Consider the following 15,985-nt stretch of genomic DNA (forward strand, 5'->3'; position numbering starts at 1 on the left):
ACTAAAAATGATTTTTCCCTAATTTGGATCAAATAATAGGAAAGGATGGCAATCGGAAAACCTAGCGGTATAAGCCATGATAACTGCCGTGAGCATAGCCATGCCTGTTGCCGTAATCCTGCTAAACTCAGATCGTGTTCAGAAGGCCATTGAGATATTCAGCGAATGCTTGATTTCGTTAAATAACACCAACCAGAACAGCAAAGACCAATTTACTTCACTTTACAGCACCATCTATAAACTTCTCTTTTTAAACTTGGTCAATAAGAGGTATATGTTTTCTCTCCTTAGTTGTTTATTCCTCCATATTTTTTTTAGGGGGGGGGGGGGGAGGAGGAAGTGGCTCTGAGTTGTGGGTGTTCATTCAGCATTCTCAGTTTATACGAAGAGACAAAGAGAACGGGGTAGAAAGAACAAATATATGAGGGGTAAAGATGATCCAAAATCAAACATCTCTAGATTTTGAAATTTAGAGATAGGCATCTTTGCTTTCAAGACTTGGAACAAATAATGCGTATCCCCTATGATGAATATGGGACACTTTTAACCCTCTCACTCCCAAGATCATATCAGTAATTCTCCTTACTGTCCGCCATACAATTCTTACAATGTTGGAGCAGAGAATTTAGTATTGGGTTAACCAACATTCCCCCAACTAATATTTTTGTTAACTCTTGCACTTTACTGCTTGACGTGGTATTGATGTTATAAGGAGAAATTCTGTTTTGGCCACTCGTGGGAGTCGAAGAGTTAAGAGGGCAGACAATGGAAATTTTGACTGTCATTACTGAAGAAAACTCAATTTATTTTTTAAAATTCTTCAAGACGAAGATAGTCTGAGGCTGAATTTTTTTTTTAATTCCCTAGAATGGACCAATGGCAAGCAGCCAAGTTGATAAAAATGTATATGCAGCAACACAACATTCCACAGCGTGAAGTGGTGGAATCCACCGGTTTGAACCAGAGTCACTTATCACAGCATCTGAATAAGGGTACTCCTATGAAGACAAGCAAAAGAGCAGCTCTCTATACTTGGTTTGAGAACAAGAGGAAAGAAATTATTGAACGCAAGGAAGTAGTTTGCATCATTATTATAATCTAATGTGCATATCATCAATAAATAGGACAGTGAAGGGAATCTGCTTCCCCCACCTTACCCATCTGAGTAGGTTTAGATAGAATAAATATATGAGGTTCATATAATAATAATAATAATAATAATAATAATAATAATAATAACGAATTTTTATACAGGATTGAAAACCCATCAGTGTGTAACACTGTTGTCCTTGGGGTCCTGTCAAAATAATAAATAAATAAATAAAATAAATCTTAACAAGATATAATCATTGACCTTAAGGTCTAGAAAAGCATACAATAAAATAAAATGCTCTGAAAAAGGATACCTATAACCACGTTTAGATCGAATTTTTAACTAAAATAATCTCGCAATTTGTTCTTAAATTTCAGTCTCGAATCTAACGACCTTAGTTCAGCAGGCAGGTTGTTGAAAGTCTTTGCTCCTTGGTAATAGAAGCTCTTTTTACCAAATTCTAAACGTACTTTGGGTAATTTCACTGATATACCGTTATTCCTAGTGGCCTTAGAATGAACCAGTCTTTCGAAGTAGTTCTTAAAGGGTGTGCAAACATTATTCAGGAGACAGTCGAAAACAAACAAACAGCTTTTACGCTTGATCAAATTGTTCACGGATGGGGGATTAAAAGAACTATTTCCAATAACTTTAAAGCCTCGTCGTTCGATGTTCTTTATCATTTCCTTTCGGTAATCCGGAGAGCTAAGACCAAGTGTTCCGCAATAGGTAAAAATAGGTGCGATCATAGTGTTATAGATCGATTCTGCACACTTTTGGTCGATCAAAGGACGAATTGATCGCAATAGATTAATTCTGGTTGCAGCTTTTTTATAGATTCGGTCAAAATGTGATGCAAGGTTTAGTGATGAGTCAAGGTGAACACCTAAGTACTTATAGGTGGAGGTGTTATTGATGAGTGTCCCATTAACAGAAAGTTTAAGTTCCTTGTCTTGAAGGTTGATTCTTTTAGCTGTTCCAAATAACATAGACTCCGTCTTGTCCTTTTTTAGGTTAATGATCAGTTCGTTGTCTTTAAACCACTCGCACAGGTTATTCATATCCTCGCTAAGGCTTCTCTGTATAGTATCAATATCTTTAGAAGAGGTATAGATGACTGAATCGTCGGCATAAGTGATAATCTTCGAGTGTTGAAGCGGTTTATGTACATCGTTGAAAAAGATAATGAATAAGATAGGACCCAGGATACTTCCCTGAGGAACACCTGTGAGAATGGGTTGAGGTTCTGATAGCACGCCTATATTTTAAACTGCGGTATTAGATACGTATGATGCACGATCCTCGCAGTAGATAGCGCTATTTATGCAATAGCGAAAATCAGACCTTAAAAAAATGAGGCCTGTACGGGACTCGAACCACTGACCTCTGCGATAATAGAGCAGCGCTCTACCAATTGAGCTAACAAGCCAAATGGGAGCAGGCCGTTAAGTGGGTTCGTAATAAACCCGTGAAAGTGATAAATGAGATAGAATAAATACATGAAGTTCATATATTTTGAACTGCGGTATTAGATACGTATGATGCACGATCCTCGCAGTAGATAGCGCTATTTATGCAATAGCGAAAATCAGACCTTAAAAAAATGAGGCCTGTACGGGACTCGAACCACTGACCTCTGCGATAGTAGTGCAGCGCTCTACCAATTGAGCTAACAAGCCAAATGGGAGCAGGCCGTTAAGTTGGTTCGTAATAAACCCGTGAAAGTGATAAGTGAGATAGAATAAATATATGAAGTTCATATATTTTGAACTGCGGTATTAGATACGTATGATGCACGATCCTCGCACAAGATAGCGCTATTTATGCAATAGCGAAAATCAGACCTGAAAAAAATGAGGCCTGTACGGGACTCGAACCACTGACCTCTGCGATACTAGTGCAGCGCTCTACCAATTGAGCTAACAAGCCAACTGGGAAAAAAAGGTTAAAAAAAAATATATGAACTTCATATATTTGTACTATCTCATTTATCACTTTCACGGGTTTATTACGAACTAACTTAACGGCCTGCTCCCAGTTGGCTTGTTAGCTCAATTGGTAGAGCGCTGCACTAGTATCGCAGAGGTCAGTGGTTCGGGTCCCGTACAGGCCTGATTTTTTTCAGGTCTGATTTTCGCTATTGCATAAATAGCGCTATCTACTGCGAGGATCGTGCATCATACGTGAGTAGGTTTAGATTTTCAACATTATGGACTGGACATCAAATTATGTCAAAATGCCGTCCGGGGGGTTATCTGTCCTTGAATTATATCCTTCGCAAGGAATCACAACTGTTACATCATGTTTTGTACCAAAAAAAATCATGGCAGGCTCCAGAAGTGTGAGGCAGTATGTGCCCTATCTAAGTGAATCAAGATGCTTTCTGTGAGGGGGTGAGAGGGGTGTTGGGGGGTAAGGGGTTTTCTCTCTGAGCAATAGTAGTATTTAGATGATAAGCTGAGTTATACACATATTTAGATTGGTTCTTACTTATGATCTACTGGAAGACAGATCTATGCCCAGATAATCTCACTATTGTCTTTTTTTTTTTTTTTTAATCAAAATAGTAAAACGAATTGATTTCATAATGCTATTTGTCTGTGCAGTAACTTGGATAAAGCAGAGAAGATTTCAAAATGTAGTAAGGACATCAGGGACACACTCTACTGTACCTTGTGTGCCGGTTTTTGTTCTTACCATATTTTGACGTCATTGGTGATCTGAAAAGACACACGGCCAGTCACGAAATCTATTTGTTTAATAGAAAAAGGTAAAGGGGAACAGAGGTGGAATCTTGATAACAAAACATCATAAAGCCATGCCTGCATATTCAAGTCCTTTTTCTATTTACCTTTAATTCAATAGTCATCTGTTAAAAAGGAACTTCTAAGAAAGTCGGAAACCTAAGCTAATGGGAGACTAGGACTAAACTAATGCTAAGAGTGGTGATGTCTGTACATGAGTAGTCTCTCCTCAGTTTTTTTAGCTAACTCAGTTGCATGAGCAAATAAAAAATCAGTGAAAAAAGGTTGATGTTAGAGTGCTGCAGTGAACTCTTCAAGTGATGCTTATGCAGCACGGGAGCTCCATTAGTGAGATGCTCGGAAAGTAGGGACTATAGACTATGCCCAAGAGTTTGAATTATGTGTTTGCTGATTTTTTTTTTTACCTACATAACAGACTTCACCAAAAAAGAGGGACTGCTTGTAGTCTACGTGTTGTCCTTTTGTGGTGACTCAATGTCCATTTTTATCATTAGAATACAACACCCCTGGGAAGAGACAAGTTACAGAAACTGAAGATGTGGAAGGAAGTCTATCAAAGAAACCAAGAAGAAACAGATCTAAATGCGGACCAGCTTCCACTAGTATCCTGTATCAGTCTTATGAAGAACAAAAAAATCCTTCAAAGGAAGAACGGTAACATGATTATAAAATTATTTGCCTGTGTTAATGTGTGTATTCTCTCAATTCTCATTTATTAGAAAAATTCAGAGCCCATTTTTGATTTAACCATTAAATATTTTCCTTCAGGGAAGCATTGGTGGAAGCTTGCAACAGGGCAGAGTGCAGTCAGAGAGGTGTACCATATGATAATGTGGAGGGCCTTGGTCCAAATCTGGTAACTGAGAGCCGTGTTTATAACTGGTTTGCCAATAGACGCAAAGAAGAAACATTTAGACTTAAATTGGCAATTGATGCCTCAAACTACCCAGATGCTCCAGTTACAGCACCAGGTAGGAGTCACTATGGAAAAAAGATGCCAATCCACCTCAATGTGTCATGAAACACCTCATATCAGTTGACATTTTTAAACCAAAATTTGGACCCCTAAAATGGATTGACCTCTGTATTATTTTAAATCATAATAACAGTTACTATTTTCTATCTTGAGAATATAATCTCTTGTTTCTATTTAATATATTGCTAAAAATTGATTGCCAATTAAACCAAAAAAAACATTATTACATTAGGAAAATGAATTTCTAAGGGTAGATCTTGGAAATTGAATACGGACACTAAAAAAACTGTCTTGTTAATAACTAATAATATCAATTTTCATTTCTAAAACTCTACTAAACAATTAGTCAGTTTTTGATAGTAATAATAATTAAAGTAGTATGATTAAAATTATTAAAATATATTTTATTTAAAATCCCTAAGAATATTTACAAAATTACGATAAAAAAACTTAAAAGATCTGAGAAATAAAAGAAAAATAAACTCTGTATTCATTTTGATCTCTGTATTCTTTTCTTCTTGTGTTTATGATGGCTAGTTCCAGATACTTTGGATCAAGAGGTCCAGGTGTCATCTAAGGCTAGATCACTATACACTAGTGTATCCCTCCCTCCCCAGGAGTTATAGAAATGGTCACCACAGGATAACAAATTGTTAAAAGTTCACCCATAACAGTGACTAGCATCTAATTTTTTCCTTACAATGTCCCCCCTGAATCACATATTATAGTCATGAGAACAAAAGAATTGATCACCAACTAAAGAAGTTTTTGGATGCGTAACAAATTCTCCTTGTCAGCTCCTTAGAACTTATTATAAGATTTGTTCAAGAATCAATTCTGTTCAACTGAGAACTTTTTATGTAATATTATGTTTTTAACAAGGAGTAAAATTTGTGGTACACTTGACTATTTCTCTTCCAATATAATATGTTGGTTAATTCACCCCTCTAGCTTCGACATATTCCCTAGTATACTGTCTATGAGAATTTGGTGTGAGATCAAGATAACAACTTCTACCTGATAAGTTTTAGTACTCAGTTGCTACCTGTTTGCTGGATAATGTATGGATATTGTCGAGAGAAGTTCCATGTAAATCACTTCTGGGAGTTAAGGGTCAATAGCGTGCCAACCATCTTCCCTATTGACTGTCAAAATTATCTCCCTCATGATACATATGTCGGTGTATTTTATATGATACAGGCCAACTGGCATCCCCCACTCCAAACACAGTAGTGTCACCAGTGATCCCGCACCCGAGCATAACCACTTCAGTTCCTGCTGGTCCCAAGGCCACACCACTTCAGGCAGGGCTCTCCAATCCTCCTGGACTGACTAATCCTGTAGTAACAACTCAACATGTGCAGCATATGTCTCTGCCTCGCAGTCAAATAAGCCAGGTGCAGCAAATGGTTCCTGAGCAACAAGGAGGGGTTCCACTTGGTCAACAACAGGGAATAGCGTTAATGGGAAACTTTGTTCCAGGTGTGTCTCCACAAGGGTTGCCTATCAATCTAGCCATGATGCCACCACCACCAGCTTCACACACTCCTACCTGTCAAGTAGCAGCACAGCCTCAGATGATGCCTGTTAGTAGCATTGCACACCAGCAACATCCAATACAGGTATCAGGGATGAGCCAAATGCCTGTCATTGTGTCTATACCACCAGGAATGGATAGATTGCAGCCTGGGATGCCACATCTGCCAGAAAATATTGCACAATTGGCTGGGGGTGCCTCAATGATGCAAATGCATCCCATTCCCATGACAACACTACCAATGCCACCACCCTTGCAGCCAATTACATATGGAGATATGTCATTACCTTCTCCTCTACAGCCTTTGTCTGTAATGTCGGCTGCAGTGCCAATACCCAGTCAGGCTCCAGTTCAAGTCAGCATTCCACCATCTATTAATACAAGCTTGAACAACAATGATAGAACACCACAGAGTGACCCAACATCCCCTATATATGAAGTGAAACTTGAAACTGCAGTGAAAGATGTAACTGTGGAAAAAAGCCATTCAACAAACACCACTCCAGATAAGGGTATTAAGGCAGAATTGAAGTGTGACAGAGTCAAAGTTGAAAATGGTGACGATGAGACAATCGTTACTGAAAATGTAACAGTTATGACTGAAACGGAGGAGCAAAGCAGTGAAAATTCAAAGCCACCAACTAAAGATACAAGGAAAAATGGAAAATGTTCTGGCCTCGGAGAGACAGCTAGTCAGTCAACATCAAAGTGTAAGTCCATACAATGGGGAAAGCTCATGATGCACATCTGTCTTCCATGATTAGGCTGGCAGGGAATTAGGGAAGATAACTACAAACCAAAAACAGATTGACCAACAGACATTTAATTTTAAATGTTCTAAAAAGAAACAAGTGGTCTCAACAACTTAATGCAAGACAACTTAAACACATTTGGATTTCTGATTTGTTCTGTTAGGGAAAAAGTCTGCAGTTATTTTCTTAGCAGCCAAATGTTTAAGTTGTTGTTCTGAAACCCAAGAAGTCTGTGAGGTATGGGAATAATTGCCTTAGATACCACATGTCAATTTGCTAAGTTCCCAGCTTGGGATGAAGCCTGAAATTAAAACTTTTGATGACCTAACAGTTGTATTCTTAAGTAATATCAGTCATGCTTTTTAGCCAAGGTTTGATCCGTTGCTAGAAATTATCTTGGTTTATCAGATTATTTACCGTATTTACCCGTGTATAATGCGGGCCCGTGTATAATACGAATCCCAATTTCAGACCAAATTTTGAGAAAAAAGAAAAATAAACTACTCAACAAGAAGGTAAAATTGTATAACATTATTTATTTCAATTAACTTGGCAAACTAACGAAATGATGGTTACAACATCTTTCACATATCAAATCCTTCAAACTCGGACTCGGAGTCTCGGCAGTAATCAAGTGATATATTATATTTTCCACCTGTATCAAAGCTCATTTTTCAAATCTACATCATATTTCATTTTCCAAAATTATTTTTGATTATAACTTTATTTTATCTACATAAATATAATTGTAAGTCATTGTGAAGGCTGTGGCTGGCACACAGTAATTTCCTTTGATTATCCATTGCACTGATTTTGAGGAATTGAATAATAATGCATTATGCCATTGTCATGAATTCAATTTATTTTTTAAACGACTCTATATTATTTACCCATATATTAGGGGGAGTGAACATGAATTGTTCACTTGAACAATCGTAACCATTACAATTTCCTCAAATGTGATTTGGACGTTAGCTGCTTTATTATTTTTTTTTTTACTATTTAGTCCAGAGAGTTGTTGTAGGAAATGTAATCAGACAGTTGGCTTTAACTGAACACCTGTAGTGGGATAGTTAAAGCAGCTAATCATACAAACCCCACTCAGTTAACCACCAATCACAGATTTGTTCATAATAACCATAGCAACAACCACTTGCCCTTTAAAAGTGGGGAATTTCCAAAATCGAAGAATTTTTTTACTTAAGACATAATTTTTTTTCCAGAAATTGTAATGGTTATGATTGATCGATAAGAGGACTTTCTGTCATCCAGTTTGGTCTGTAATCGTACTTGTGATTGACAAATCAGACTCCTGCTTTGTAGTCATTGGATTTTGCAATCACTTGTATAATTTTAAATCAAATCAACTCCACTTGCAGAGGCGGATCCAGGATTAAGTCAAGGGGGGTTTGGAGAATTGTCCGAGTGCACGCTCCCCCGGGGAGATTTTGAAAAATTAGGTTTTCAAAAACATGATTTCCGGCATTTTGAAAGAGAATTTCGGGGGTGCGACCAAACCACCTGAACCACACTTGGATCCGCCCCAGACTTGGTCCCATTACCATCCTTAATTAGGCAGGGTGGTCTGATTTTATGATAGAAATTAAAATATGGAGTTGTGTGGGAACTTTAACTTGAAGGTTAAATGTGACTGGCTACAGAGGTGTTCTTTGATTATTCATTGCACTGTTTTTCTATTTATAAAATGCTTATGTACTATATTGTGGTCATAAGTGTCCACAATTTGTAGTTTGCAAATAGTTTATTCAATCATACTTTAAATGGCATGGAAAATTAATAATTTAGTTGAATGAAGGTAAGGTGATATGATTTACTTTTTGAAGAATGGAATATTTCACACACGCCATTTGAATACATGCATCCCATCTATTTTAATTAAGATTTAAATATGTAATTAAATAAGTAATGAATTATTTGAAGTGAAAAGTAGAAAGAAATATTTTTGTAACTGTAGTATTGATTGAAAACAATGGAATAGCCAGTAGTTTTAGGAAATATTAAGAGAATGGCAAATTTTATTTTGAAAAACTGGTTTTATCTTAAACAGTTACAATTCTAAGTGTACATATGATTAGAGATTTATATTATATTTCTTTATTTAATTGTTGTATTTTAGTGTTTGGAGACACTGTGCAGATCGTGCATCAGATCTTTCAAAATCCCTTTGCACTGAAAGAGAGCTATGAATACTGGGGATCAATGTTAGTATCTGAACACCTAGGCACCCACCCCTTACCTAACTTGCTATCAGTTGACTGCTGTTATTTGGTTAGGAGAGGGGTGGGTGCACAAATGCTCAGGCACTGACATTAATCCATTACTGGCCTCTGACATTCAAGAATGATATTATTATTATATTGCCTATGATAGGAAATGATGTTCTTAAATTTATATTAAATAGACAATGATTCTTAAGTAAAAGAAATTTTCAATGAAATGATATATGGCTATTTTCATAATGAAATGAAAACTTGTTCTTATTTGAGATGTGATTTTAAAATCATACTTGATCCTATCAATTAAAGAATTTATGCAAGAGAGACTGGGGACAATCTTTAATTTAAGACATGTATTTTCGGTTACACACGAGCAAGTTTTCCTTGACAAATGTCCTTGACAACTTTTACTTGTTCGTGTGTTTGAAGGACAGATTTTTTTTTTTTTGACAAAGTTTGCCTTGAGAGTTAAGCTTTTTGTTTGAAAACTGCTATGCGAGTGTTTGAACAAGGAGCCTTATCAAGGAAGAACTTGCCAGGTTTTCCCATACACATGCGCTGATAAGTGCGCAAACTTCAAGGAAAACTTTTTCGTGTGAACCGGCTTAAATGATAAAAAGGAATTTGGTGGTCCATGAATCAAAGCCCTGATTTGCTCATAAACAGATTTAGTTTAAAAAAAATACGATCTAAATTTCGTAAACAGTTTGCGGCGGTCACCAATCAGACTGCAATATATTGCCAGTACCAATTAAATTACGGTATGTCGCTCGCACCTGTCTGGTAGTCTTATTATTTCACAGTTGCTGGCTGCAATCCGATTGTGGTCTGTTGCTCTCACCAATCACATTGCAATTTGTTGCTAGCACAATGAAAACAATTTTACAGCGTACAAATGTTCAACTTTTCAATAGTTTTTGAAGCGTAATATTCACCGCACTTGTGATTTCTTGCGGATAAAAGAATTCCATGCGAGTTGCTGTCTGTTCTTCCTTTTTCGACACAATTTTATCTTATTTGACACACAGTTTCATTTGGTCTACGTCTCTTGTTGGTGTTATAGGCATAGAGAAATGATCCCCTCTCCCTGTACTAACGTATGGCAAATAACTGTAAGCGAAAACTCTTCCCGGCGGCATAGTTAGGATCTGTAATGCGACGATCAATTCGAAGCTTCCGGCATCCTCACCCCTCGGGAGATTCACGAGCATTTGATCGTTGTCCTTATTCGAGGGTGGGAAATGTAAACATACATACATACATAGGTTACGTATATGTGCACGATCCTTCGCAGTAAAGCACTATTTAAGCAATAGTGAAAATCAGACCTGAAAAAAATTCATGCCTGTACGGGATTCGAACCACTGACCTCTGCGATACTAGTGCAGCGCTCTACCAATTGACCTAACAAGCCAACTGGGAGCAGGCTATCAAATTAATTCGACAAAAACCCGTAGATGACAAATCAAACAACAAATATATATGAAAATACATATATATGAACTGCGGTTATGAAACGTATATGTGCACGATCCTTCGCAGTAAAGCACTATTTAAGCAATAGTGAAAATCAGACCTGAAAAAAATTCAGGCCTGTACGGGATTCGAACCACTGACCTCTGCGATACTAGTGCAGCGCTCTACCAATTGAGTTAACAAGCCAACTGGGAGCAGGCCATCAAATTACATCGACATAAACCCGTAGATGATAAATCAAACGACAAATATATATGAAAATACATATATATGAACTGCTCCCAGTATATATTTGTTGTTTGCTCAAATGCCTGGGTGGTTGCCCGAGGGGGGTGTTGAAGATTTGAATTAATCGACGCATAATCACAGGTGAAGGATCAAAAAGTGCACGTGCCATGCACAGAGTGGAGGTGTAAATGCTCCAAGGCAAAACTCGAGGTTCTTTTAATGATATAATTTGGATATATCAACAAAGTTGAAATGGTAAATTAGCCACCGTAATGATTACAAAAGCTGACGTTTCGAGCGTTAGCCCTTCGTCGGAGCGATTCTTTGTCATGATAGCCAGGCTGTCATGAATACTACAAATCGACCAGATTCTCCATAACGTTCTCTATACATTTCCTTTCGTTCTGACCAGGAGAATTCATTTAACAATCAAGACTTTCTTTAGCTGGTGACCATTCTTTTATTCTAACAACCTTGATATTTGATTAGCCAGCCACTCTCGTCATCAAGGGATTTGGTAAGAGTATTCAAGGAAGTGTGGCATGTAATATATTCCTCTTGGTGTTCTCTCTAGAGGCACTCCCTTTTACTTGTTTAACTTGAACACAGGTGCTGTTCCATTTGAATTTTCCCATTTTTGATTGTTTCATTAACTGATTATTTCGATTTCATTGACTGATTGTTTCGTGGGCCTTGTGAATATCTTTGCTAGGATTTATTGCCATCGAATGACGTTCAAAGTCTAATGGTTGCAGATTTCATCACCAACGAAGGAGTGATGTCCTTCAGAGATGCACATCCTAGAACCAAATTAAAAAAGGAGAACTGACACCAGTAATGATTGGTGGTATCCTTTTGGCCGATTTACATGCTATGACTTTGTTTCCTTGTTTTCTCAACTTTTTTACAAGTTGTCTTTGCTTTTGTATTCGAACACTTACTAACAACGGCAACTTCGTCCGCCATTCTGACGAAAGGAAACGTTATTTTCCTTCCCTAGTCAGTGGAAATTTGTCACACAATACGTCATTTTTATCGATTTCGGCTACGATTGTAGCATCGTTTTGAAAAAGTCGAGTTCTAGGTTTGATTTACACGAAACAAATCGTGTTGTAGGCCTCTTGCTAAATTTTCGCATGCGACAAAGCCGTACCGCGTAAATCGGCCTTTACACGAGGTATATCTTATATGGGTGAGAAAAGTTGATCGAGGAGGGTTCCCTAGTTGGAGGGGAGAGACCCCGGGAACGAATTGTCCTCTCTACATAGGAAACATTCATAAGTCAAAACTCAACATGCACGTGCATCCGAATCTTTTCTTGAGCTGACTTTTTTTCCATCTTGTGGTCTTCACGTGAACAAAAGCTGCTTACGTACAGTTTTGAGCTAGAATATAATTAAAGGATCAAGTTGTTATTTGTGACAAACCTGATAGAGCCATGGCTGTTTTTAGATCATCCCTGAGCATTCGAAGAACCTTGGCAACTCCTTGCTCGCCCTAGAAAAAAACAGGAAGTCTACATTTCTAACCAACAGAACGTGTCGTGGTATCTCGAGTAACATTGTCTGCAAATCTTTTAGGTTTCCTTTTATACCATAAGTTTTTTTTTTCTGAAGCTGAATTTCAAGGACTGGTTTGCAATAAACAAATGGTAAACACCACAGCGTACACTATTGAGTTATGGATGCACGCGGGAGGTTGCTAAGCACGAAAGAAGCATAAGAGTCGCTCGAGGCGATAGCCGAGAGCGACTCTAGCTTCTTGAGTGCTTAGCAAACCTCCCCAAGTGCATCCATAACTCAATAGTGTACGCTGTGGTGTTTACCATTTGTTTTATAACATAACATTGATACATTGTAGCTAAAGAGTTCCCTTTTATTTAACAAATCTTACGTGACCAGAAAAAACAAGCGCGCGCTGAAAAATAGTCTTTGCATTTGCTCACGTCAGCAGCGTACACCCATGGGCAAATGGGGGACGCTAGATTGACCAATCAGAGCGCGCGCTTTACTTTGGTTATGTTATAATTAAGTTTGAACGAATTGATAAAAAGGTAATTTATATTCGGTTGTTCTCATTTGCATAAGCTGAGCGTAAAATTTTATTCTAGATCATCATGAACAGTTGAAGCAGAACTTTACAAAAGTGTTGCTTACAGCCTGGCCACTGCTTATACGCATTGACAAGTCACGAAACATGAAAAATTTCCAGCCTATGATTTCAGAGATCTCCAAACTATTTCTTTCTACCTGATACGCCAGCCCCCAGAGAACAGGCCTCCCAACAAACACCGCGCGAGCACCCAAAGCAAGGGCCTTTAAAACATCAGTGCCCAGTCTCACACCACCGTCCAGATACACTTCGACTCCACTTCCCCGCACGGCCTCCACTATCTCAGATAAAACTTCAATCTACACAAAACCAAAAAGAAACGATATTTTCACTCCTCAGTCGCACTGATATCCCAATTTTTCGGCATCTTGGAGCCGTAGCTCTAAATTAATGCTAGGCGGGAAGGGGCATGTCTTCTCTACGTTACAATTATGGTGACAAGGTGGCCAAAGTAATAAAATCGACTTTTTTTCCAGGTCTGGTGTGTTCTCTTATGAATTTATTTTGTTTCGATTTATTTTGCTCTCTGAGTAGAGCATTTGAACAGTTCAGTGACTACCAGTGATTGCCAGACTTTATCTCATTACTGCTCTACTAATTACACTTTTAACTAAAAGTAATGAAGAAATATTAAGGCATATGAGCTTACGGTTGCTGGAACACCATCTAAATTCCTCGCTCCGTGATTTGATACAAGAATTCCTTGTACCCCATGCTGCACTGCGAGACGAGCATCTTCTGCGGTCAATATTCCTTTCGCAACTATTGGAAGTGACGTAATGGAACGCAACCAATCCAATATTTCCCACCTCACACTTCCGTCGTTCTGGCTCTCCAGATAAGCACTTAGGTCATCATTAGACTTAAATCCACTCTTCTCGTGCAAATGCAAGAAATTAGCAAACTTCAAATGCGGGGGAAGAGAAAAATTTGCCCTGCTTTTATGCCTTGCGTAATCTGAAACTGGAATATCGACTGTTAATAGAACAGCCTTGAAGCCAGCTTTCTCAGCTCTTTTTAATAGCACCTCCATCAAAGTACGATCTTTGTAAAACTGCATTTGTATGAATTTGATGGCGTTGGGAGACACCTGTGCGACTTCCTCGATACTGTATGTGGAGTATAAGCTTAACCCCATTGCTGTACCAACAGAACCAACAGCTGAAACACAAACAGACCAATATTGTCACATGAGCGCTAGAATAGTTAGCATGTTCCAGCTGTAAAACAAGGCGCGAAAATAAACGGCGCGACAGAAATGAATGCCTGAGACAGGCTACAGAATACTTTCAGGCATGCGTGAGTTTTTGAAAGCGTGACTTGTTGCTTGTACACCTCGCTTCAAATTTCGCATTGTATTAGCCCTAAGGAACCTACAGGCGGACGTTTGCCTCGCTTTCCGTGCGAGGCATTATTTTCGCTGCTCTCTTGAGCCAGTGTTCGTTCCCTGCCCCCTCCCCCCTCTCTAGAGATTGGAGGAGGTACGTGTATCGCAACACCAACAGAACGGGGTGTCCAAATTACGATCATTCAATCGAAAGCTTGTTGGAAAGAATACCTAAAGGCGACTGAGGGGGGGAGAGAGAGGGAGGGAAACAAAGCAGGCAAAGCGGCCCGACAAACCAAGCAAAAACACATGGAAATTTCTCTGCTAACCTCCCTGCGAAACTATTTTTGTAGTTTGCCACTTGCCCTTTGCCCGAAACGTCACCTCTCTACCGTTATCGCATTGATGTGCTTGTACATGTTGGTCCTTACACGAAATAGCGATGTAAACAAACCACTCAACATTTGCTACACCATGATTATGACAAAATGCAAGCGCAAGTTTTACCTCTGCTTGTGGCCAATTCGCCATCCGAATGCACCATCCCATGGTAAGAAGTGGGTGACACACATATCGGCATGTTTAGTGTGTGACCCAGTACCGTGACAGAGATGTCTTGATTGGAGACGTCTCGCAGCATTCTTGGACGAAGTTTAAGCCTGTGGTAGAACATAAATAAAAGATAAACGTGTAATTATTCAAACATTACTGACGCTTTGATGTGCAGCATACTCGAAGAAACAACATACTAGCTCGTGCGGCTACCTATTAAAAGCCTGTCGGTTTTCGTGGAGAGAAATCTCGTCGCCGGCTCCAGTCGAAATGTAATTGAAGGCTTTCTTGTTCAGATGTCTGGCGGCATATCTCTCAAGATCTGCCATTGTCATGGGTTCACTGAAGTCGACCATCTTTCGGACGGATTTTAAGCTTTTAGTCAAATTTGTGCTATTCTTCGAGACTAAATAGGGGTTAACGTGGTAGAACTATCTTATCTAGGACATATCGTAACCTCATATAGCAAGCCTCATTATGGATTATGATATGTATGGGATGTCTTGTAGGATCGCATCAAATGTCGCGTCAAAGAAACATTGACCAGAAGGAGGTCACGGCTTTGGGTATTGCGTTACGAAAACAATTTACATGAATTAGAAACGTTAGAATTGGACCTTGAACTTGACGAAAAATGGTGGTAAACTTCGATTTTACGATTTCTGCGAATTATGGTGACGTTACAGTAACTGGTCAGAGTTCATCAACTTTACGCTGCTGAACGCTTCGATGTGCTCACCGGGTGAGTTCGATGGAATTATCGGCTTTTTGCATGGATTTCTGTAGGAAAATATCCCCGACTTCTCCTGTTTTGAGAGGTATGATCCTTTTTATGGATTTCTAATACTAAAACTACGTCTAGCGGTACAGGGGAGTCATTTTGTTAGGAGTTGTGTGCAGTTTGCTGACTTAATTAAGCTGATCGTCATT

At 38.6% G+C, this 15,985-nt stretch overlaps 1 protein-coding gene and 1 non-coding gene across 4 annotated transcripts; both read right to left on the reverse strand.

Annotated features, from left to right (window-relative positions):
• Positions 1-881: 881 nt before the first annotated feature.
• LOC148717870 (2-Hydroxyacid oxidase 1-like) lies at positions 882-15,715 on the reverse strand. Of its 3 annotated transcripts, none has more exons than XM_088743462.1 (6): positions 15,269-15,715; positions 15,011-15,162; positions 13,826-14,337; positions 13,314-13,475; positions 12,492-12,561; positions 882-998 (listed from the first exon to the last, which is right to left on the reverse strand). In XM_088743462.1, exons 1-6 carry the CDS (start codon positions 15,409-15,411, stop codon positions 967-969), a joined length of 1,071 nt encoding a protein of 356 aa, XP_088599588.1. In that variant the 5' UTR covers positions 15,412-15,715; the 3' UTR covers positions 882-966. The 3 variants fall into 3 exon arrangements, with proteins under 3 accessions (XP_088599588.1, XP_088599589.1, XP_088599587.1); XM_088743463.1 differs by lacking the exon at positions 882-998 and adding an exon at positions 7,096-7,160; XM_088743461.1 differs by lacking the exon at positions 882-998 and adding an exon at positions 11,254-11,864 and having other exon boundaries at positions 15,269-15,619.
• On the reverse strand, positions 2,700-2,772 carry Trnas-acu (transfer RNA serine (anticodon ACU)). The gene has a single exon. It is a non-coding gene; the product is annotated as a tRNA-Ser (tRNA).
• Positions 15,716-15,985: the final 270 nt, after the last annotated feature.

Source organism: Stylophora pistillata, chromosome 13 (genome assembly GCF_964205215.1).
Source record: "Stylophora pistillata chromosome 13, jaStyPist1.2, whole genome shotgun sequence".
NCBI lineage: Eukaryota > Metazoa > Cnidaria > Anthozoa > Scleractinia > Pocilloporidae > Stylophora > Stylophora pistillata.